Raw genomic sequence first — 26378 nt, 5'->3', positions numbered from 1 at the left:
AAGGCAAAAGCATAATGGTGATGGACAGCCTCTGATGACAGCTAATGGCAGAAGTGGATTTGTTGTTTGAGTCTTATGGAGCYTTCAGTAGAGTTGATGGAAGTYAGTTGAAGACTGACTGGAAAATTTKGAAAAAGGGATAAAGTTGCAAATAAAGATGAGCCTCGGTCTAATCCCACTGGGAAAGAACTGGTTGCATCAACGTTGTCTCCACGTCATTTGAACAAACAAGTTCAATGTGATGACGTTGAATCAACATAGAAACTGATTGGATTTGCAAAAAGTCATCAATGCAAGGGAAAGTCTTATTTTCACCCAACTTCTAACCTAAATCCAGTGACTTCGTACTTTTTTMGGGTCACGTTGAATTAACTTTATATGGCAACTGAACCAGATGTAAATCAAAACTAGACATTGKACTGACATCTGTGTCCAGTACTATGTTGCCTCATTCCTTGTTAGAGTTCGATTCATCGATAAGGATGTATTTTTGGGAGACCCAATTGCTGTTGCACAGATGGAGGACGCATTGGGAAAGGTGGAGTCGGCCAGCATTACCAGGAGTGTTATGGTGTTGATTTATTTTTTCATAAGAACAAAAGGAAAGTGCATTGTGGCTGGGGAAATTATGGGAGTATGAAGTGGAAAGCTTTGACTTTCTGAGCAGGGCACCGGCAAAAGGTGTCATCTCTGGCGTCTCGGTGGAAATTGAGGCTCAATGTCATAATCACCACGTACCAGGTCCGGGAGTAGTGGAGGCACGTCGCTTGAACTTTATGGTGGATGGAAGGAAGAAGGAAAACCTACCCGTGTTATTGCTATTTGATGAAGAGTTTCTCCCGAAACATGAAAAGCTGGGGTATATGAGATACGCAGTGAAAGCTTTTTTAAACATGCCGTTGCAATGTCGTAATTACAAAAAGTTTGCCGACGTGGCAGGTGTGTGCAGACGGAATAAATATGTTGTTGAAGAGTCAGTGGATACACGATGATGCAATTGTGGTGGGAACCACGTTCCCGAGTTTAGTAGGGCCCTGTAAGTGTGAAGGAGGTCGAAATAGCAAGAATCAGGGCTGTCCAGCAGGTCTCCTATGTGGAGGCAGTGCAATTTTGGGCGGCAGGTAGCCTAGTGGTAAGAGCATTGGGCCAGTAACCGAAAGGTACCTGGATTGAATCCCAGAGCTGACAAGGCAGCCCCTGAACAAGGCAGTTCCCCGCTAGGCCGTCATTGTAAATAAGAATTTGTTCTTAACTGACTTGCCTAGTTAAATAAAGGTTAAAAAAATGTCAGCCTGCAGAACATCTTGTTAATCCAGAAATACAGACAGTGAAGACGGTAGATTTTATTGCGCAGGTAATAAACTGTACTGGCCAAACAAATAAGAAATCAAAGAAACTGGATATAATTGTGAATGTGGCTAAAATGTTTAATGGATCTCCAGGGCTTCACAACCAACATTTTGCAGGGAATACGGTCAGATGATCTTCCCTCAKCTCAGACCCCAGAGCCTGTAGGGCTCTGCGTATACATTTTAATCTGAATAAAGGAGTACATAGATTTCTGTGTATGTTCGATTTTTTCTTCACCCTTTCCCTATTTCCCCGTGATTTTTCTGCGTTAAAGTTCGCCAGTTTTCACCCCACACAGTAGGTGGCGGCATAATACCAGAGCAGSAGCCTGTGACGAGCTAGCGAAAATAGCATCAAATCTAACTACACCTTCGGAAAGAGTACGGGGTGAAACAAGTTAAGAAACCTAAGCTAAATTGCTCGCCGCCAAAATGCAGATAACATTGAAAACTCTCCAACAGCAGACATTTAAAATCGACATAGACGCAGAGGAGACGGTGAGTTGAAACCATGCAGTTGTTGAAGGGGTGGAGGACTTCGTCTAACTTACCGTTGCGTTGGCTAACACGCTAAGCTAACTTGCATTCTTAGCTAGTTTGACATGGCTGGCTAACGTTAGCAAAGCAACTTCAACATGATTAAGTCCCCAGTCAAGTAACTAGATAACGTTGGTAAGTTTCTTAGTAACGTTACTTAATAAAGTAGGTTGTTCGTTACTGCAAATACACCCATTAGGATTTTATGTTGGCAAAAACTGGTAGTGGCAGTGTACGCGGTAGCTGACTAATGCTAGCATTAGCTGTTTAAGTGTTGGTAGTTAGCTATCTAATTGTCTCAAGTTTCTCAACCCCAACTAATTGTTAGCTAACTAGCAATGGCTAATTCAATAACTTTTGCCATGGATAGCCACAATGCGCTTTAACGATATATATTTATTCAAAACGACAACTTTCGAGTTTAGCGTAGTTAGCTAACTCCCTAACGTTAYCTAACTAGCTAGCTATGTATTCTAACGTTAGRTAGCTAGCTAAACAGCTGCTGCCTCACGTGTTTTATGAAGCAGTTGGATAGTTTATTAGCTAACCTAGCTAAATGTAGATAATCCAGATAATTGATCCATATAACGTTACTGTAGCGATCTAACTACGTTTGACACCCCCGTAGCTAGCTAGATACTGTTGGKATTTGATTGTTATTAGCGAGGCGAATGTTAGCTAACGTTAGCGAACGTCGTTATCTAACGTTAGTGCAGAGACCTCTCCTCAGCCCGAGTCATTGACAGTGGCCTATTGGCGTGACCCAYAATTCTGAGAAGTTGTCAATCATAAACTGTTTTTATTTTAGACAGGGTGTAGTTAGTTGCCAAGTATTAGTATTATAAGACCTCTCTGAGAACTCGGGCACCAGACTTTGAATGTTTAATTGGTTTCTTAGCTATCTCTTTTAGCCTAATAATCAGCCATTTAACCAGTAAACTGAGACATATCATATGCTTCTCGCAATGGACTTCGTTCTCTTTATGATTTTTGTCTGTCGTCTTCTCTRTCTTTACAGGTAAAAACCTTAAAGGAAAAAATTGAGAATGAGAAGGGAAAAGATGGTTTTCCGGTTGCTGGACAGAAGTTGATATATGCAGGTACAGTTTCAGTCTTTTATTCCCCTGCTCTCTGTTTTGGCAGTTTGAGGACGGATGAAAATGCTTAAGTCGTTGCGCTGTCAKAATATAATTGCATGTCTGTGTTGGCTTGTCCTGTGGCATCTCAATGTTTTCATGTAATTATGTTACGGGAATGCCGATTGCAGCAATAGTGTTCAATCTGTCTGTGGCATGTTAATGTTTCTTCACCACTATGAATTAACCTTATAGGTGATGGGGATAGGTTTCTGGCAATTTCCATGGCAAAGAATGTCAGGGTTATTGTGAAATTGTCGGTTGATAAATTAATATCTTCATGTTTGTTGCTTGAAGGGAAAATCCTAAATGATGACACAGCCCTCAAGGAGTATAAGATTGATGAGAAGAACTTTGTGGTCGTCATGGTGGCAAAGGTAAGGGATTAGAAATGTTGTGATTTGTCAATGAAATGAAATGCCCTTCATTGGGGTGGAGACATCTGAATACATAACATAGGCTTCACTATTTTCAAATCCATCATAAACATGACACACACACACACACACTGTGACAACCACTTATAATGGCAGATGGACTTAATTAACTTTACATGTCATTGGACGTGTGTGTAGCTTGACTGTGTGTGTTCACCTTGAAGCAATATTTTCCCAGACCTGTCACATGCACCTCAATATCACTAAGAAGACAGAATGCAGATTAAGTCCCACTGTGCGGAGTGGATTGCAATCTGTTACATCTCCGCTCCCTATGCTCACAGGTGCAGCAACAGTTCATGTAATGGAGTGTCTCACCGCGGAGCTACAATATGTGCCTTCTGCACAGTTTGAATGTCTATAGTGATAATTGACAAGAGGTTGTGGCCTTGAAATGTTCCTGTGTATGGGATGGTAGAATCTTTAATCTTTTTAAAGCTGCAGTATGCTAATCTTTCTATATTTTCTTTGTTCAAAAGCTCCAAGTCGGTAGTGGTCATCCAATGTGATTCAACAGTAACAATATTGTGCCTCCAGCCTACCTGAATCGCTTGTATTCGATTTCCCTGTCAGGTCTGTTTTTCCCACCAGATTTAACGCTGTGCGTAATGAATGACGGGTTTCCGCCACAAGCTCATTGACTGAGACAGGTGGAAGATCTAAATTGCATACTCCTAGCGTCGTCTTCTTCTCAAAACCCATTGGATGAAAAAGCGAGGTCCCGCCCCTCTGACCTTCTCCACCAATGGGTTTTGAGAAGGAGACGACAAGGAGGAGTAAGCTATTGAGAATCTCTGAAACTGAAGAGAAATGGGARGTCTATGTCCACACTTCGCTAGTGGAGATATATTGCAGATATGGGGAGAAAATGACATGTCCCTATAACCCAAAGTAACCTGGAACTTTGTAGAGCCAACAGGCAAAAAAGGGAAAACAAAAGAGCCTGGGCCAAGACGAGAGTGAACCTCGGATTTGTGCTTACAAACTGGAGAGGGCTAGCTCCATTGCTAAGGGATTCAAAACCGACCAAGATATTTGTCTGCTGAAACAGTAAGACATAGTTAGCTTGCTAATATATAATTCTAGATATAAAGTAATATGTCACTTTAGTTGTAAATATTTATGCAAGTGTTATAGCTACTATGGATTACTTGTTTTCAAGCCACATTGGCAGCTAGCTAGTTTAACTAGCTACGTTGTTTGCTAGTTGATTGCGCCATTGGTTTGTTTCATTTGTATAAAATGTTGCTCTACTATTTAGTTGTAATAAGCTATGACTATATGCACCTTTGACCTTGTTATTTCTGATGTCTGTGGTCTGAAAGCCACCCATCTGATTAGCTAGCTAGCTTCTTCACACTACTGTACTGGCACGGAATAGCCATGATCATTATTTGACAACAAAGCTCTAGATAGAAAATATCGTTGAACCAACATTTTGCTGCATTTTCAGTTATGAAAGGGATCAATCGACAACAACGCCTACCAAAAGTTGTCTTTCCAGCGCCATCATTGTTGASTATTGCTGCAGACTCAGATCAGTAAGCAGAAACTTTAGCAAGGACAACAGTATTTCCCCTAMCTGGCCAAGATTTGACCTAATAAAACATCTTCTAGTGCTAGGTATCTACACTGAACAAAAATACAAATGCAACATGACACYCTTTCAAAGATTTTATGGAGTTACAGTTCAAATAAGYAAATCAGTCCATTGAAATAAATTCATTAGACCCTAATCTATGGATTCCACATWTCTGGGAATACAGATGTGCGTCTGGTCACATACAGTTCCTTCGGAAAGTATTTGGATCCCATGACTTTTTCCACATTTTGTTACGTTATAGCCTTATTCTAAAGTAAATTTAAAAAAAAATACTAATCCTCAGCTATACCCCATAGTGAGAAAGCGAAAAACAGGTTTAGAATTTTTAGCAAATGTATTAAAAAGAAATACCTTATTTACYTAAGTATTCAGACCCTTTGCTATGAGACTTGAAATTGAGCTCAGGTGCATCCTGTTTCCACTGATCATCCTTTAGATGTTTCTAAAACTTGATTGGAGTCCACCTSTGGTAAATTCAATTGATTGAGCTTGATTTGGAAAGGCACACAACTGTCTGTAAAAGGCACAACAGCACGCTTGGAGTTGGCCAAAAGGCACCTAAAGGACTCTCAGACCATGAGAAATTAGATTATCTGGTCTGATAAAGCCAAGATTGAACTCTGGCCTAAATGCCAAGCGTCACGTCTGGAGGAAACTGGCATCATCCCTACGGTGAAGTATGGTGATGTTTTTCAGCGGCAGGGACTGAGGGACTGGGAGACTAGTCAGGATCGAGGGAAAGATGAATATAGCAAAGTACAGAGATCCTTGACGAAAATCTGCTCAGGACCTCAGACGGGGGCAAAGGTTCACCTTTCAACAGGACAACAACCCTAAGCACACAGCCAAGACAACACAGCTGTGGCTTCAGGACAAGTCTCTGAATGTCCTTGAGTGGCCCAGCTAGAGCCCGGACTTGAACCCTATAGAACATTTTTGGAGAGACCTGAAAATGGCTGTGCAGCGATCCTTCCCATCCAACCTGACAGATCTTGAGAGGATCTGCAGAGAAGAATGGGAGAAACTCCCCAAATACAGGTGTGCCAGGCTTGTACCGTCATACCCAAGATAACTCAAGGCTGCAGTCGCTMCCAAGGTGCTTCAACAAAGTACCGTGTAAAGGGTCTGAATACTTATGTAAATGTCATATTTCAGTTTTTATTTTTATAAGTTAGCAAAAAGGTCAACCTGTTTTTGCTTTGTCATTATGGGGTATTGTGTGTGTGTGTATATATATATTGATGAGGGAACTTATATATTTTTTTWAATCAATTGTAGAATAAAGCTGTAACGTAACAAAATGTGGAAAATGTCAAGTAGTCTGAAAACATTCTGAAGGCACTGTATACCTTAACAGGTAGGAGCATGGATCAAAATAAGTCAGTATCTMGTGTGAACACCATTTGCCTCATGCATTGCGACCCATCTCCTTCACATAGAGTTGATCAGGCTGTTGATTGTGGCCTGTGGAATGTTGTCTCACTCCTCTTCAATGGCTGTGCGAAGTTTCTGGATATTGGCGGGAATTGGAACACGCTGTCGTACATGTTCATCCAGAGCATCCCAAACATGCTCAATGGTTGACTTGTCTGAGTATGCAGGCCATGGAACTGGGACATTTTCTGCATCCAGAAATTGTGTATAGGTCCTTGCTACATTGGGCTGTGCATTATCATGCTGAAACATGAGGTGGATGAATGGCACGACAATGGGCCTCAGGTTCTCATAACTGAATCTCTGCATTCAAATTGCCAAAGATTAAAATGCAATTGTGTTTTTTGTCCGTACAAAGAAATACATTGAAGCATTTGCGAGTGCGACACCCTAGGCTGGTAGGGAGTGAGAGACATTAAGCGCTTAGAATTTAAACGTTTTAAATCATTAGTCTATAAATTGCACATGTAGGCTATGACTTAGAATTCAATACAAATTAAACAAAAAATGCCTTATTAGGCTCAGTCAACAGTGCCTTTTTGAATTCATTTTTAGAAACATGAGTTTGGCCAGTCTATGGCTTCAGGCTCATGCGATGGTGCCTGGAGAGCAGGCCAGCAGCYGAGAATATCCTCTCCGTGCTTGCAGAGCCACTGGGGATGCTAAACACACTTTTGGCCACTCTTGTCACTCAGGGCAGGGATGCATTTTATTATTATAATATACATCTATAGGTAGGTATAAAGGTTTTTAGGCAAAATAACCCAATCAAAACGGAAAACTCCTTGAAAGTTGGAATATGRGCTACATTGACAATTTAGCTACCTATCTTGTTCCTTCCTTTTAGGATGTGCATGTAGTAAGTAGACCATCATGCTTTCAGCAGACTGGCCTTTTCAGATTCCACTGATTCTTTAGTTGTGGACATTACATCACCGCGCTCCCGCTCTTGGTCCTCATCTTTTTAAGTCACCTTCAGTTTTGCACGTGTGTTTTCAGTTTCTTTATGAAAATAAACTACAAATGCATGCTGTGCTTAGCATTCCCTGAGCTCATGAAGTGAGCGCTATTTGAGCGGTCGAGAAGGCCGACCTTCCAGCCTTTGGGAGTCTCGCTCGGCGTTCCAGTCAAATTGGGCACGTTCTGCTCCTCACTCCGCTCACCTACTCTGACTCCTACCGTCTAACCGCTAGTAGCCTTGAAACACAGCACTTATTAGCAGTTCAGCACATCAGCATTTCTCGCACTGTTACACAAAATCAAGATCAACTTTTAGCATCGTAGACATTGAATGTCTGTAACCAAACTGACGACAAACTCTGTTGGCAGATGGTAGTTCTAGCTAGCCACATGCTAACCTGAGTGCTACTAATAGCAGCAGTAAATTCAGATAATGGCTAACAAACATTGGCTACCATCAATGTTCCATCCCAGGGACTGCAACGCAGAAGAAATATCAGCTTGCACAAGATTGAACTTCATTCAACTTTCTAGAGTTTTCCCCGTTAACCTATCAACGTTTCCCTTTACTGTGGGAATTGTGATCGAATCAACGTAATATTAGCTACTTTCAATGCAACCTAACAAAAACTATGCAAGACTTAGTTTTTCAGACTAACTATGCGAGAGGTTTTGTTGTAGGCAGAACGCATCGGAGTAGGATTCTATTGCATTGACAGGCACCACTCAAGCCCGTACTCTACACAGACCGATGCACCATAACCAATCAGCGCTGCAGTAGGCCTACAGTATCAGTCAAAAGTTTGGACACACCTACTCATTGAAGTGTTTTTATTTTTTGGTATTTTCTACATTGTAGAATTATAGTGAAGACATCAAAACTATGAAATAACACACATGGAATCATGTAGTAACCAAAATAGTGTTAAACGAATCAAAATATATTTGAGATTCTTCAAAGTAACCAGCCTTTGCCTTGATGCGCTTTGCACACTCTTGGCATTGTCTCAACCAGCTTCATGAAGTAGTCACCTGGAATGCATTTCAATTGACAGGTGTCCCTTAAGTGGAATTGTGGAATTTCTTTCCTTCTTAATGCGTTTGTGCCATTCAGTTGTGTTGCGGGAAGGTAGGGGCGGTATACAGAAGATAGCCCTATTTGGTAAAAGACCAAGTCCATATTATGGCAAGAAAAGCTCAAATAAGCAAAGAGAAATGATAGTATCATTATTTTAAGACATGGTCAGTCAATAACAAAAATGTCAAGAACTTTTGAACGTTTCTTCAAGTGCAGTTGCAAAAACCATCAAGCACTATGATAACTGGCTCTCATGAGGACCGCCACAGGAAAGGAAGACCCAGAGTTACCTCTGCTGCAGAGGATGAGTTCATTAGTTAACTGAACCTCAGATTCCAGCCAAATAAATGCTTCACYGAGTTCAAGTACCAGACACATCTCAACATCAACTGTTCAGAGGAGACTGCGTGAATCAGGCCTTCGTGGTCGAATTGCTGCGAAGAAACCACTACAGGAGGACACCAATAAGAAGCGACTTGCTTGGGCCGAGAAACACAAGGAATTTACATTAGGCCGATGGAAATCTGTCATTTGGTCTGATGAGTCCAAATTTGAGATTTTGGGTTCCAACCGCCGTGTCTTTGTGAGACGCAGAGTAGGTGAACGGATGAMCTCCTGTCTGGTTTATTTTGAATTCAAGGCACACTTAACCAGCATGTCTACCACAGCATTCTGCAGCGATGCGCCATCCCATGTGGTTTGCGCTATCATTTGTTTTTCAACAGGACAATGACCCAACACACCTTCAGGCTGTGTAAGGGCTATTTGACCAAGATATGGAGTGCTGCGTCAGATGACCTGTCCTCCAAAAACACCTGACTTCTATCCAATTGAGATGGTTTGGGATGAGTTGGACCACAGAGTGAAGGAAAAGCAGCCAACAAGTGCTCAGCATATGTGGGAACTCCTTCAAGACTTTTGGAAAAGCATTCCAGGTGAACCTGGTTGAGTGAATGCCAAAAGTGTGCAAAGCTGTCATCAAGGCAACGGGTGGCTACTTTGAAGTATCTCAAATATAAAATATATTTAGATTTGTTTAACCCTTAACATTTTTTTTTAATGGTTACTGAAATAACAGTTATGTTTAGTTTTGACGTCTTCGCTGTTCTACAATGTAGAAAATAGTAAAAATAAAGAACTAATGGGTAGGTGTCAACTTTTGACTGGTACCGTATATGCAAATACACCATTGCCATATGTGGATCTGTGCCATTCACTTTGAACTGGACAGCTTTTTTACAGCATGAGCGGTCATGAGTAGATGCTTTTGTTTTGAGATCAAAGCAGAGTTACATGTAGCGATGAGCACATTTGACATTTGTTCATATCCAGTTTGTGCTCAGCAGACCTGAAATCTGCTCAGTGAGGGGGACAATGTAGGAAACATTGGCTACCATTGATATCCTGCAAGTTATATCGGCCAATAAAGATCAGGCAGTTCAGCAAAAATAAGGACCTTGAAAATTAACAATGACATCCGATTATGATATTTCGACCATTCATTTCTGCAAAACATGTAGTATTCTGTTGATTTTAGTTATTGTAGCTAGCGTATTCCATCCCCGAACACCATGCCAGATCTGTGTGAGTGGGCCAGTTCGTTTTGCATTGCACTTAGATAGCTGGCTTTGTTTTTATCATCTACCAATAACATGACAACTCTTTGGGCCCTTTAGTACCTTCTTAGTCGATTCACATCCATCACCGAAGCCACCCGCCATGTCGCTGTAACACCGATGGTGTCAGTGGACTTGGAGCCTACATTGACTGTGGGCACAGAACCGGTTTCAGCTTCATGGCGAATACACTCTTCCACTGTCGGTAGCCAGTGTAATCGTTCGGGACAAAGTGAGGCCCTCATATGATTGAAGCACGAGGGGTTCCCCTGACCCAGTAAGACTTTCTTCCCCTCTTGACCAAACATGCATGCCGGTAAACAGTGCGTTGCCGCCACCACCAGGCCGTTCCTCTCTGAATGTCAAAGCCACAATGTATTGTTGGTATATTACTTTTTGATACATGTATTTTTGCAACTTTTTTTTTTTCAAATCAACATTTGCATAAATAACTTTAAAAATGGTTTTGATTATCATCAATCCACGATGATAGATTTGTGGAAATATATTGTGCAACCTGTTCTTTTAAATCTTCAGATGGAAAAATATTACTCATCAAAATGAGCAGCCTGGGAGTTAAGGGGCAATTCTGCCACTTTTCAGCCTCGTATTCTTCCCCGCACCAAACTAGTCTCTACAAATGTGGAAACGGAACCTTTCTATGATCTGTAGTTAAAAACATAAAAGGTCCTAAAAAAAATAAAAATAATCTGTGATATCACAGGGTAGGATTAAAGTTTTAAACTGTGATTTATCATAACCTACAACACGGAGAGTTTCTAGCCGGATAGTATTTCGTATTTTCTTGCTCCCCACTTCACCGTGCAAATCCGTTTGAACTTTTGATGTCATCAGGTAGAACTTTCTAACTTTATAATTTTTCTACCATGTAGAAATGTGCCGTTTTCACATGTAGAGACTGGTATTGTGCTGGAGATAATTTTCATTAGTTAAAGTGGTGGAATTGCCTTTTTTAAAGATGGCTTGCTATTTTGTTTTCTACCACAAAGTGATAGTGGCCTAAAATGGTAATTATTACTGCCAATCGGTATTCAATGTGTCCATGTCTGTAGCCTAAATCAGATCACATGCTTCTTACCTGACAAGCCATGTTGCTAAAATAATTTGTACTGTATCACCTATAGGCCTATGTTTAAGTAAAATAGGCTGTTAAGTCCAACTTTGAGCACTGGACATTCCCTTTTTCTCTATGTAGCCTAAAGCAGCCCCAGCAGCTGCCCAGCCTTCCGGTGCTACCACGACCACCACCTCCATCACTACAGTCCCCACAGTACCCGCTGCTGCCTTGTCAGGCTCAGATAACCCACCTGAGGYGGGCAAACCAGAGGACAAACCAGCTGAGGAGAGGCCCTCCAACACCTCAGCCCCAGCATCAACTCCAACCAGGTAGGGCTGGGTCGGCAGTCAATGGCTRTCAAATTGCAAACCTATTCCGTATACACTGAGTGTACGAAACGGATTAACTCTTTCCATGAGACTGTCCAGGGGAAAACTATGATCCCATATTGATGTTACTGGTTAAATCCACTTGAATCGGTGTAGATCAAGGGGAGGCGACATGTTAAATCATTATTTTTAAGCATTGACTCAATTGAGACATGGATTGTGCATGTGTGCCATTTGAGGATGAATAGGCAAGACAAAAGATTGAAGTGCCTTTGAACGGGTAGTAAGTGCCTGGCGTTTGAATGTGTCAAGAACTGCAACGCAGCTGGGTTTTTCATGCTCAATTTTCTGTGTGTCAAGAATGGTCCACCAACAAAAGGATGTTCCAGCCAACTTGACACAATTGTGGGAAGCATTTGAGTCAACAGCGTCCCTGTGGATGTCTTTCGACACCTTGCCCAGACAAATTGAGGCTGTTCTGAGGACAAAAGGGGGTGCAAGTGAATATTGGGAAGGTGCCCCTAATGTTTTGTTCACAGGCACTGGTCTTGTTCCCTATATAGTTCACTCTTTGACCAGAGCCCTGTAGTGCACAACCCCCCCCCCCCCCCCCTCCCTCTAAATGATTGAACTACACATAGGAAGTAGGGTACCATTTGGGATGTGGCCACTGTTAGATTTTGGCCTGCGGTTCAGTTAATAGGAAGCTGTTTCCAGGGTCATGTTCGACAGTAGCCACATGTAAAACCGTTAACTGAGATTGCATTCTCATTGGAAATGGGGATGTTTTAGGTTTCGCTAGTGTCGGTTATAGTATAATTATCTCCTCAAGGTTGTATTTTATGAGAACAGATCACGGTAAAATGGAACAGTACTTGCATCAGCTTTGTACTCCTTCTCTTTCAGTTCGTCTGGTCTCTTGGCCAATGTGAACATGTTCGAGGAGGCAACTTCTGCTTTAGGTAAATGGTCCTCCTGATATGAGTTAACCCAATTTTGTGAATTGATTATAATCTGAAAGCATACTTTCTCTTTTGTAGTTAGGTCTATAGCCATGTCTTAATATTGTCTTCCCTGTAGAAATATATATATATAGGGCTATTCCGTTCACTTTTGGATCGATCTCTCAATCTGTTTTCATTAGGCTATGTTTATCCTAGTGAATGTCATCTGAAGTGTTCACGTCTCCCGGATCAAAATGGCATCTGATTGGTTGTTGGTTCTCCCTGCTCCTCAGTGACAGGCCAATCGTATGAGAACATGGTGACCGAGATGATGCTGATGGGCTATGAGAGGGAGCAGGTGGTGGCATCACTCCGAGCCAGCTTCAACAACCCAGATAGAGCTGTGGAGTACCTGCTTACAGTAAGTACCTCCCATCACTCCATCCACTTCCCAAGTCTGACACCCCTTTTTTTTTATTCTGAATGGTTTAGTCTAAAAGTGATATAATATGACAGTGAGCACGTTTTCATGCYCACAGTATTCCGGATAGTAGCTCATATTCCACTTAAGGTATTGTTTGGGATGAGCTGATTACATTCACCTTTTGTTATCCCACTCACGAGTATCCCTGTATCCATTAATAAACAGAATATTCATCATTTTAAGTTAATATGGGTTAAATGGACTWGTAACTGAAATATGGACACTGACTGTAGGGCTATAACCTTATGTGGCATAATATACAGTGCATTCAGAAAGTATTCAGACCCCTTCACTTTTTCCCGCATTAAGTTACAGCCTTATTCTTAAATAGATTAAATAAATAAAAATATCTTAATCTAAACACAATACCCCATAATGACAAAGCGAAAACAGGTTTTTAGATGCGTTTATTTGTAATGAATGTATAAAAATAAAAAAAAGATTTGCAAAAGTATTCAGACCCTTTGCTATGAGACTTGAAATTGGGCTCAGGTGTATCCTGTTTCCATTGATTATCCTTGGTGTTTCTACAACTTGATTGGAGTCCCACCTGTGGTAAATTCAATTGATTGGACACCCCTATCTATATAAGGTCCCACAGTTGACAGTGCATATCAGAGCAAAAACTGTGCGGTCGAAGGAATTATCCATAGAGCTCCGAGAKAGGATTGTGTCAGATCTGGGGAAGTGTACCAAAACAATTCTGTAGCGTTGGAAGGTCCCAAAAAACACAGTGGCCTCCATCATTCTTAAATGAAAGAAGTTTGGGACCACCAAGACTCTTCTTAGAGCTGGCGGCAGGCCCATAAAGGACTCTCAGACCATTCTTTGGCCTGAATGCCATGCGTCACGTTTGGAGGAAACCTGGCACCATCCCTAAGGTGAAGCATGGTGGTGGCAGCATCATGCTGTGGGGTTGTTTTTCAGCGGTAGGGACTGGGAGACTAGTCAGGATCGAAGGAAAGATGAACGGAGAAAAGACCAGAGATCCTTGAGAACCTGCTCCACAGTGCTCAGGACCTCAGACTGGCGGCGACGGTTCACCTTCCAACTGGAGAGACGTGAAAATAGCTGTGCAGCGACGCTCCCCATCCAACCTGACAGAGCTTGAAAGGATCTGCAGAGAAGAATGGGGGAAACTCCAAATACAGGTGTGCCAAGCTTGTAGCGTCATACCCAAGAAGGCTGTAATCGCTGCCAAAGGTGCTGCAACAAAGTTCTGAGTAAAGGGTCTGATTATATATGTAAATGTGATATTTCAGTTATTTTTTTTCAGCATGTCTCCCCGAAAATGTGAATGCTAGTGTAATGTTGTCTTTGACACTTATGCAAGCAGACGGTAAGAACCACATAAAATATGCACCCAGACGAACTGAAGTCTTCTCAGAAACGTGTTTCATTGTTTTCTCAGCTTTCCATTTCCTTAAAATCGGTCAAACTGATCACTTTTGGACATTTTGCACAGGACCAATCTCTCCACTGTTTTGGAGTTATTGCATTTTCTCCCTGGTCCCTAAAAGACAAATACAGCAGTGTTTAACTAGATTACTAATGCATTCATTCTGTCAATGTAAGACATTCTGGTGAGCACTACTTTATTTAGTCTTCTGGGGCAAACATTTATGACAGAGCTGAAGCTGCATGTATCTAACGATTGGCTAGTTGACAAACAAATGGCCTACCAAATGTCAGAAATAATAATACMGCCTACAAAGTGTCAGACATAAGCAGGAAGTTGTCTACATTTTTGGTGAAAGTAGCCAGTAGGCTTTGCGGTCCTGTTCGGAGTATCAGCAAAATACATTATGGAGTTATGGTGGATCGAACTGCGCAGGTAGCCTACTTWAAAAAAAATGATTTGTTTGAGAATCGGATGAGAACATCACACAACACCAACGATATACAAAACTGAGCCTGCGCAGACTGCAATTAAACAGTAAACGGGATAGGATGTTTACATGCCACAGATCAGCGTGTCTTTTCCGGGTTTCTCATAATCGGGATACAAGATTTTTGGGTTATTGTAAACGGGATATGGTGTTTGTCAACTCAAATGCATAATACTTGAGTATCCCGAATAATAACGGCATATTGATGTGCATGTTAACATGGTCATTGACTCAATATCCCGTGTTTTTTTTGTTTGTTTTTGTGCTCTGATGGTTTTCATCCATGTGTTCCTTAGAGCTGGGATGATGGAGCTAGATTCCTCCACCCTGTCTGTCAGCTCTAATGTTGTATCTCCTGTGGTTGTTCTTCAGGGSATCCCAGCTGGGGAGGAGGGCCATGTGAGTGCTGACCCAGTGGTGCCCCCTGTGGGTGGAGGAACTCCAGCTCTGAACACAGGCAGTATGACCACCCCAGCCAGCACAGGCTCCCTAGCCAGCGCTGCAACAGGAGGTGTGTGTGTGCCTGCTTCTCCACTATGCATGCACATGTGTAACAACACTTCTGTATGCAGTGGACACAGAAAAAGCATTTGACGGCTTTCTAGTCTTTTCCTTTGAATAATAAAGAGATGCCCTATGTGCTGCACTGTATCAATTGTTCTATGCCATAAACGGTTTGGCATACTGGAGTTTAGAACACTGGTGTGCTGCTGTGTGGAAGGAGAACGTGGAACTTTGTGAACAAAGAACATACAAAATGGACCTGTAGAAATAGAACATGGATATACAACTGTGTGGATTGGAAATAGAACAGTGCCATTGTCCTTCTATGGTGTGACCTCCTATCCCCTCTCTCCCACTCCTGTGTTTGCAGCCAACCCCCTGGGGTTCCTGGTTAACCAGCCTCAGTTCCTCCAGATGAGACAGATCATCCAGCAGAACCCCTCTCTGCTCCCTGCCTTACTACAGCAGATAGGGAGGGAGAACCCCCAGCTTCTGCAAGTATGGACAACACACTCACACAAACACCTCGGTTTACACTCTGTCTCCGATGTACTCCCGAATCTCTGGCCTCTTGACGATAGACAATTATTCCACGATTTTGTAGTGTAACTGGCTACAATGAGCAGTGAAATTGATGGAATTCTAGTCCTTCTGCCAAATACATTTGTCTGTGTCATTTAGCTCCCCAGTCCTCTCATGCATATTGAAGGGATGAGATCAGAGCCTGAAGGCATAGCAGCAGACCCCTGCTGTGATACTGTTGTGTGTCCCAAATGGTACCCTATTACCTTTTATAGTGCATTACTGTTGACTAGAGCCCGATGTGAACTCTGGTCAAAAGTAATGCACTATYAAGGTAATAAGGTGCCATTTGGGAAGCAGAATGTGTTCAGCCTCAAACCAACCTCTGGTCAGCTGTAATGTTGTAGGTATCAAAGGTTCTTGGAACCATTGGGGCCTGGACTGGTGCGTTGACTAAATCTAAAACATCAGATTAATTTGTAATAATAATAACTTTCTAATAAGAAAGGCCTGTTTTCTGTTGTGAACCGTTTTTTCTATAGTGTGCCCTAATGAACACAATCCTGTTTTGTCTTTTTCCCTTTCAGCAAATCAGCAGCCACCAAGAGCAGTTCATCCAGATGCTGAACGAGCCAGCCCAGGAGGGGGGTCAGGGAGGAGGAGGAGGAGTAGGTGGAGGTGGAGGAAGTGTTGGAGTCGGGGTCGGTGGGGAGGCTGGAAGTGGCATGAACTATATTCAGGTCACACCCCAGGAGAAGGAGGCCATTGAGAGGGTAAGAAAGGAGGGAATCTCACAAGCCAAGATGACTGTTGATAAGATTTAGCGAAAATTCGCTAGTTAGCTAAATCAGGCACATTTACAGATAAATAAATAAAATAAAAATATATATATATATATTTTTTTTTATTATTTTTTTTTCAAATAAATTGAGTTAACATAGAGATTCTCCAGTACTTTTGTATTCGTTTTAGCCAATAGTTCTGAAAGTAGCGCTCATGAGCCAAAAGTGGTCACCAACAATGGTGTACTARGTCACATATACCGTATACAGTGCATTCGGAAAGTTATCAGACCCCCTTCCGTTTTTCCACATTTTGTTATGTTATACAGCCTTGTTCTAAAATGTATTAAATAAAATGTTTTCCCTCAATCTACACACTACCCCATAATGACAAAGGGAAAACAGGTTTTTAGAAAATGCTTTATATTTATTCAAACGGTAAAAACGGAAACCTTATTTGCACAAGTATTCAGACCCTTTGCTATGAGACTCGATATTGAGCTCAGATGCATCATGTTTCCATTGATCATCCTTGAAGTTTCTACAACTTGATTGGAGCACCTGTGATAAATTCAATCAATTGGACATGATTTGGAAAGGCACACACCTGTCTATATAAGGTCCCACAGTTGACCGTGCATGTCAGAGCAAAAACCAAGCCATGAGGTAGAAGGAATTGTCCGTAAAGCTCCGAGACAGGAATGTGTCGAGGCACGGATCTGGGGAAGGGTACCAAAACATTTTGCTGGGTTGAAAGTCCCCAAGAACAGTGTCCTCCATCAGTCTAAATGGAAGAAGTTTGGAACCACCAAGACTTTTCCTATAGCTGGCCAAACTGAGCAATCGGGGGAGAAGGGCCTTGGTCAGGCAGGTGACAAACAACTCGATGGTCACTGACAGAGCTCCAGAGTTCCTCTGTGGAGYTGGGAGAACCTTCCAGAAGGACAAKCATCTCTGCAGCACTCCACCAYTCAGGCCTTTATGGTAGAGTGGCCAGACGGAAGCCACTCCTTGMTAAATGGCACATGACGGCCCGCTTGGAGTTTGTCAAAAGGCCCCTAAAGGACTCTCACACCATGAGAAACAAGATTRTCTGGTCTGATGAAACCAAGATTGAGTTCTTTAGCCTCWGTGCCAAGCATTACGTCTGGAGGAAACCTGGCACCATCCCTGCGGTGAAGCATGTTGGTGGCAGCATCCTGCTTTGGGGATGTTTTTCAGTGGCAGGGATTGAGAGACTAGTCAGGATCAAATGAAGAAGCAAAGTACAGAGAAATCCTTGGTGAAAACCTGCTCCAGAGCACTCAGGACATCAGAATGGGGTGAAGCTTCACCTTCCAACAGGACAACAAACTCTAAGCACACAGTCAAGACAATGCAGGAGTGGCTTTGGTAAAAGTCTCTGAATGTCCTTGAGTGGCCCAGCCAGAGCCTGGACTTGAACCCGATCGAACATCTCTGGGGAGACCTGAAAATAGCTGTACAGCGACGCTCCCCATCCAACCTGACCACGCTTGAAAGGATCTGCAGGGAAGAATGGGAGAAACTCCTCAACTAAAGGTGTGCCAAGCTTGTAGCTTCATACCAAGAAGACTCAGGGCTGTAATTGCTACCAATGGTGCTTCAGCAAAGTACCTAGTAAAGAGTCTGAATACCTATCTAAATGATTTCATTTTTTCAATTCATACATTTGCAAACATTAAAAAATAAATGTTGCTTTGTGGTTATGGAGTATTATGAGTAGATGGATGATGGAAAATTCAATTTTAGAATAAGGCTGTAACAAAATGTGGAAAAAGTCAAGGGGAATACTTTCTGAAAGCACTGTATATCAATTTAGAACAAGATTATGTGTTGTGGATGCAATTTCAAAGGAATTGATAAAGACTGCTCGCTCGTGCACAGATTTAATACGATATTAGCGTGATGGGCTGTTTTTAACTCTGCAGCTGCAATAAAAAAAATCTTTACAATTAAATGTGGTGACCCCTGAAAGCCAGATGGAGATGGGTGTACTAGACGTGCATTCGGTCTTTATTACTGTAGCATAGACTACGCTGCAGCAAATGTAGGTCTACCTGTCAGAAAAAAGTCTACGTGCATRGTGAACTGCGCTCCATAATGAGGCGGGCGATCTGTCACCACCCTGAACATTGATGATTCATCATGCAGAGGCCGTAGAGAAGACGGCCGTGAACATTGCATATCATTTAACAGTRCCATTTCACGCCATGCTGTTCAAATAGATAACTTTATAAACCGGATGGTTCGAGCCCTGAATGCTGATTGGCTGACGGCCGTGGTATATCAGACTGTATACTGGGGGTATTACAAAACCCGTGGTTTACTGCTCTAAATACGTTGGTAACCAGTTTATAAAAGCAATAAGGCATCTTGGGGTTTGGTATATGGCCAATATACCATGGCTAAGGGCTGTGTCCTGGCACGACGCAAGAACACCCCTTAACCGTTGGGGCGGCAGGTAGCCTAGTGGTTAGAGCGTTGTACTAGTAACCGAAAGGTTGCAAGATCGAATCCCTGAGCTGACAAGGTAAAAATCTGTCGTTCTGCCCCCTGAACAAGGCAGRCAACCCACTGTTCCTAGTCTGTCATTGTAAATAAGAATTTGTTCTTAACGGACTTGCCTAGTTAAATAAATATACCACACCCACTCGGGCCTTATTTCTTAATTATAATTTACCGGTTTCTCAGTTATTTATTCCGGGAAAGGGGAGTGGTTTTGTGCGGTAAATCTCGGTAACCGGGTTCCCTCCATTCAACCCTAATTGTAATTCATAATGTGCCATGGATTGTGTAAACAACAGTAAATGTTTGATGGCAGGTATGTGGGGTTGTGTTCCAAACAAAACTACAAGTGTGCTTGCTCTAGTTCCTCAACGGCACAGCTAGGAGTGCTGACTCGATTTTGAGTCATAAAAGTGCATTGAAATCACGTAGGAACTGTGCACACTTTTTAGAGGTGTGTGGCCACTTGGAGACACCAGTTAGTCCTCTCACTCAAACCCTTGTATTTTGTCTGTTGCACCTACCCCACCTTTTCCAGGAATATTCTTATGTTACTGAATGTATCCAGAGTATTTTCAGATTTTATCAACAAATGCAGTGAAAATTACACAATGTAAATTGAACACAATCAACAGCGTAATGTTTGGATTGAGTCTTGTCAGGTGAACTGTTGTCCTCAGCTCGGGTCAAATTTTCCTATAATCTCAACTGTTTCCTTTCAATTGCTACTATGCTTGTGCATATGTATTTTGTATTTCTTTTGAAAAAAAACATTTCAATTTAGCCCTACCCATATTGGCCAATTCTCACTAGTGTACAGGGTTTAGCAACGTGTTGGTTTCAGACTGKATTGCTTTCAACTGAAGATGCATGTTTATGACATGAATGAATGCCTATTGATGGGAATAGAAATGTAATCTCGATCCTGTCATCTCTATTCAGGAATGTTGTTTATGTCATTTCGATATTGACTTTGTCTGTTTTGTCTTACAGCTAAAAGCCCTAGGATTCCCTGAAGGACTTGTTATACAGGCCTACTTTGCCTGTGAGAAGAACGAGAACTTGGCCGCTAACTTCCTTTTACAACAGAATTTTGACGACGACTAAAAAGGGAGAGCCATGATAGTAATTTCGGTCCTTAATTTTTTTTTTCCTCTACTTTTTGATCAATATTGGATAAGCATAAATAAAACATGGCCTTRGCATTTTCCCAAATTTTACTACAAATACATGATACCCTTTTTTTTTGTGAAATAAAAGCTGTTACTCTGATCACCTTAATTGAGTAAAAGCTACTTGGTTAATCAGATATCACCTGTGTGCTACCCGTTTGTTAATTTTAAAAATTTGGCTAAAGACCAACATGATTGTTTCTCATAAGGAAATTAATACTGGTTTAAAAGGTTGATCGCAGAATGTAGTTATAAGAGGAGTAGTTATACGAGTATGTGATTGGGCCACTTGTTATTGGATATTCATATACATCATTGTTCTTGTTTGATAGTGTTTTTCTTTGTCTCAATTGACCAGTATAGGGATCCCAGTACATAATAAAAACTGCAGTTTTTAAGTGATATTTTTAAACGAGCAACATTGTTATTTTGCCATTTTCATATTTTTGTTGTTGTTAAACTTCCAACCAACTTAAAGCGACTTGCATGAGCTACAGCAGATTAAGAAAGGCAACTGTACAAATATGGGAAGTACTGATGTTTCATGCAGCCTGAAAATAGCAAAGTATCCTAGTTCTTTCGGACATCTAAAGGCATGTATATGACTTCCGTAGCTCATAGTAGCCTTGTGTTTACAGTTACTATCAACTTGATTTAKTGTCATTTTTACAGAGAAATAAAACGTTTCAACAGAGTAATTTTGCCCAATTTTTTTTGTTTAGTCTTTTAAAGAGGGCAGGTGTAAGCAGCTCTTTTGACAGTTGATTCCATGAATAACACTAGGAAATAATATTGTTGCTCTTATTTGACGATACATTTGTGTCGGCGTCTCATATCGTGTGGAAGACTAGTAACGTATTTATTTATTCCTTRTCCAATTGGTATGCAGTCATCTGAAAATGCCTACAAAAGGACGAAATTTTAGATGATTGAGATGCGCCCATACGCCAATGACTTGTACACAATTTGTACAGTACACCCCCCCACCTTCTCAAGCAGAATACTGAGACCAGCAGGGGGCAGCATAGACTGCAACATACGTTTTGAAAGTTTCTTCAAAACCACTGAGGTGTGTGTTCAACATCAGGGTTGAGGTTGCTTCAAATTAAAGCCAGTCAATTCAAGAAGGAAGCTACAATTCCAACTTCACTATTGTCAAATTTTCTATTCCTTCTAAATAAGAACCTATTCAAGTTTTCAATTTAAATTCAAATCACTTTCTGAATTGACTGATCGTTTTTCTCTGACTCAATTACACTTTGTACATTATGGGAAAGTGTGGAGTTTGTCGTCATTGTGCATCTGTGTATAAGTTTAATTTACATTTCTTAACTAACTTTTTGACAATTATCCAGTGTTTTGTCTCGCTTGTTGGAGATGTTTTATTTATTGCCCTTTAAATTAGTYGTTCTCTCCCTGTCTCCACTCATTGAGAAACAGACCCTAAATGTCAGTTGAACATTTGTGTCAACCAGGTTTCCATCCAACCTTTTTTATGCAAGTAAAGTAAAAATGTCAAAATATGCTAGACAAATGATAAATCAATGTTTGGTTGCTGTTTCACAAAACTAATCTTGCTCTTATCCATAAAAAGCTAATGTAGTTAGCCTACCCTCATCTGCTAGCTGTTGGCTAGAGTGTAATGTGCCAAGACCGGATTGGGCACATTTAGCTATATAAAGCAAAAAAAAAATTGACAAAACCATCAGAGTTGACAATGSGATGGAAACCCATTTAACTTGTATTTTTTATTTGGTACATGAGAATTTAACTGTAAAATACATCTTATGTAAACTACGTCATCATGCACAGACTRATCTGTAACAAGTCAACTTGATGGAAACATCTCTGGAAAATGTGCATATTGTTTTTATGCAGATTTAGAATATTCGCATGAAAATCTGTCACCATTTGGATGGAAACCCTAACTTATAACATGTCAATGATATTCTCAAAATTCACCACTATGAATTTTGATTTAGTTCAATTTAAAACTAAGATATGAAACAGATAAAGAATGGGACTGAAGGGACATTTGATTTATGCAAGGCCAATTTTGACGGGACAGCAACGTAGATCAACTAAACTCGTAAAATGCAACTGAGCGTTATGAAGAGAGACTTATGTTAAATAAATAAAATAAAGGTTATATGAGTTTCTTAGTCTTCAAGATCAGTGAGTCGAAATGACAATATTTAAGTCAAGGAACTCAGTTGGAGAAGTAGCATTAAGAATAAAGGTTGTAAAKACATACTTGGGCAGTTGCCCCTATACAGATCTAGGATCAGCTTTCCCTCCACACAACCTAAGTGGGAGAAATGCAAAATTGACCCAGGACCAGTGTCTAGGGGCAACTTCCCCCTACTCCCACACATCTAGCCAGTAGCCACCTACAGTACCAGGAAGTTTCCTGTGATCTGATAAGGCCATTTGCTGAGCAGGTACCAGCAGGTTTCTGTGTGATTGTTCCCTAAACATCATGTTAGCTTTCTTCCGGTACATCAGCATGCCTGGGTGACTCATCTCACCGTGTTGCCCTGAAGCGTGATAAACAGGGCCATTTTACTTAATACTTACATTCAAATCGTTCCTATATTGTTTATGATCATGTCCGAATACAACAGAATTAGACATGATTTTGTTTGATCTTTCAATAAAAATCTCCACAAATAATAGTTAGGGTTTAGGCCTAGGTTATTTTTGCATTATGGGTTTTCCTACGTATTTACCTACGGTGATCAGGGCACTTTTGCACTTTACCACTACGTCCCTGATGATAATGTAAATTCGGTATTGCACCTTCAATTCTTCCCTCAACAGACCATTGTCCAAAAGTCTCGTTACACAGCACTTTTGACCAGGAAACTGTTGACCATAAGAAGCTGCTTCTGTCTGCCTGACAAATCGACCATTGGATATAATCCACGGATCTTAACTTCTGGATGCCAGTCACAGTGTAAGTGTCTGGCTTGCCAAGTCCTGAATAGTATACACCTACTGGAACATGCCATTACCATTCAAATATGTTTTCCTTCCTGCGTCTCGGAGCAGAAAGACGATTTTGGTGTTGAAGGGAGACTAAAGTTGATGGGTTCAAAGCAGCTGGAGGGGAGAGAGAGGCAKGAAAGAGAGCTTCAGGAGAGTGCTAATGCATTGGCTAAGGTAAGGGAAGACACCTCTTTTCAATATGTACTGCTGGATGTGGACGGAGAGGTGGAGTCGGTCCGGAGGAAGACTTATGGTCCACACAGGGTTGTGAACAGGCTTTTTAGTAGAGAGTGGGAATACAGCCTAGAACTCATTCCTGATTTTCTTCTTCTTACTCCCATAAAATCCCTCAAGCAGCTTGCTTATGAACATTCTGTTGACTTTATGTGAAGGCCCTATTGTGAACAKACCTTGCCAAATGTTGCTTAGCCTAAATAGCCTCCCGATCCCAGCATACCAGTTAAACTACCAACCACTCGGCTGTAATGCCCGTTTGCAAGTTTTAACATGACACAGTGGGAACATCAGAAGTCCATTAGGTGTCATTGTAACCTGTTGTAGGTCATTTATCTTATATTCATTAACATCTATAAAGTCGACAACATGCCGTATACAATTGAAACCAAATTACCCTTTTTGCTTTTGGAGGCATTTGAGTATAGTGTGCATTCATATATACACACACGCACATAGGCATACTTGCACACACATAATCCGCACACACACACACACACACTCAGAAAGTTTTTCTCTCTACGTTGTACAGATCAGGCCGTACAGTGCCAGAGGTATGTGAGAGAAACTGCCCAGACTCTGTGGTTTGTATCAGTTTCAAGTGTTCTGTGAAAAACATTGCTTCTGCTACACACTTATGCCTCTTAGGATAATGACAATGCTCCCCTTGGTTTTCTCCACATTACCTTCAGGACATCATCAACAAGGTGAATGTGATGAATGACGCTATTGGGGAGGCGAAATGTAGCTGGTGATGGTTTACCTCGTAGCTGGTGATGGTTTACCTCTGTGCGAGTGTTTTTACTTTCCTACAGAACTATAATGATTATAAATGGGCAGTACCAGTCACTGTAGTCGTAAAGATCACCCAGAGTGTAAATAAGTGCATAATTACATAGTTCTGGTTCCTGCTCTTAGATATTATAGCTAGATTGATGTTTAAACACAGAGACAGGCAGCCATTTACACTCGCACCCAGATCCAGGACATCAAAGGCATGCAGTGTGTGTGTGTTATTGAGAGCAGCAGAAGAAGAAGTGTAGGACCTTAGTATTGCTCTTGGACCGGAGCCAGAGCTGCAGATGGTCCTGGTTTGTGTRCGTGCAAAATGGCTGTGAGGCTCACGCTTCCCAAGTGACCAWGACGAAACACAGCAAAACCAACACGCACACATGCAGCACACCAGCACCAGACCAGGCTACACACACACACATACARGCACACACAAACCAGACTCTACTCCAGCAGGCCCAGGCTCGGGMCCGCAAAAGCAGTCGAACTCCTCTGAGAGTTCCCGGGTCGTGCTTTTATTAAGTGGCACTGTTAAGACTCTAACTGTTAAGTCACATCGCCTCGATCTGCAATACTCCCTGAAGGAGTTCCCTTAGGAAAAAACCCCACGGCGTTCCTGTCGTGGTTAGCTTCGCATGTACGTCACTGTCAAAGGCAACAATAACAGCTCTAATGAAGGATACCTACGTAGGTAAGTAGACGGGCCTGCTTTGGACCTACCTACACAAAGTGCACTACCTTAGCAACAACAAACAATAACAACAAGGAGAGAGGGAACCCTGCCTTCCCGGGAGATCTTCTGGAATGCTGAGCTCCAGTCCACCCTGATGTTTGTAGACTCTAAAATGAGGTTGTCTTGGCGACGGGGGGGGGGGGGGGGGGGGGGGGTGTCTTTGAGGGAAGCCCCACATCTTGCTGACGTTGCTGTTTGGATTGTCACGGTGCAAAGGCCTTGGAAGTAGAACCAACTAGTCGGCAGCCACACCTTGTGTTGGTTCAGGTCTAGTTTACACTGCAGACAGGGCTTTTGTTGTGGCATGTGTCGAGGCTCTATAGAGATACTCCAATGTTTGGGCGGAAGAACACACCATAAAGGGCATGAATGGGTTGTTCATTTTCTTTATTTTAAATAAAGGGGCAGCACCTTTCGGAGACTGGGCGAAGGAAACGTCACAGTGTGTCTTGGCATGTCACACTTCTTCTGTTGCCTTCATTACTCTTCTCTTTCCATGCAAAGTCTTGGCCAAATTATAGTTCTATAATATTTTTATATATAGTACATCACAGTCTTAATATAAAACTGTCTTCTGGATCATATGATGTGTCCCAAATGACACCCTGTTCCCAATATAGTGAACACATTTTGGCTCTGGTCAAAATGAGTGCACTATGTAGTGAATAAACTGCCACTTGGGACGCAACGCCAGTCTTTTCCCCTGTGATGTTTTGGATTGTTAAATCTGTCATTGAGGATTTGTGAAAGGGAGACACTGTGGCCCTCCAATCCTGGCTTCTCACACAGTACACCTCTCTGCCTCCCCACCTCTCTCCGGGCATGCTTCTGGTGTGAGAGTGATCGCTGTGTGGTTTTCATATGCCATAACTCATCATCACTTCGACGGTCCCACAAAGCTGTCTACTCAGGGGGATTTCATATGTAAGGGAATTCTCACGGATGTGCTCCTTTAACACATAAAATGAACACTGAAATTATCCCTGAGATGACAATCAGAGAGAGAGAGGGAGGGAGGGGGGGGGGGGGGGGGGGGGGGGGGGGGGGGGGGGGGGGGGGGGGGGGGGGGGGGGGGGGGTACCTGACAGCAACAGTACCATGTTGTGTGTCATCAAGGCAAGGGTGGCTACTTTGAAGAATCTAAAATCTAAAATGTATTTTGATTTGTTTAACACTTTTTCGGTCACTACATGATTCCACATGTGTTATTTCACAGTTTTGATGTCTTCACTATTATTCTACAATGTAGAA

General features: G+C 41.9%; 1 protein-coding gene across 1 annotated transcript; it reads left to right on the top strand.

The window, feature by feature from the left end:
- The first annotated feature begins 1644 nt into the window (after positions 1-1644).
- On the top strand, positions 1645-20782 carry rad23b (RAD23 homolog B, nucleotide excision repair protein). Its single transcript, XM_023983363.2, has 10 exons — positions 1645-1847; positions 2905-2986; positions 3320-3399; positions 11367-11557; positions 12464-12519; positions 12795-12922; positions 15247-15385; positions 15749-15876; positions 16488-16673; positions 20202-20782. Exons 1-10 carry the CDS (start codon positions 1782-1784, stop codon positions 20313-20315), a joined length of 1170 nt encoding a protein of 389 aa, XP_023839131.1. The 5' UTR covers positions 1645-1781; the 3' UTR covers positions 20316-20782.
- The last annotated feature ends 5596 nt before the right edge of the window (positions 20783-26378 follow it).

The sequence above is a fragment of the Salvelinus sp. IW2-2015 genome, linkage group LG4q.1:29 (assembly GCF_002910315.2).
Source record: "Salvelinus sp. IW2-2015 linkage group LG4q.1:29, ASM291031v2, whole genome shotgun sequence".
NCBI lineage: Eukaryota > Metazoa > Chordata > Actinopteri > Salmoniformes > Salmonidae > Salvelinus > Salvelinus sp. IW2-2015.
This window is presented reverse-complemented; position numbering and strand designations above follow the sequence as displayed.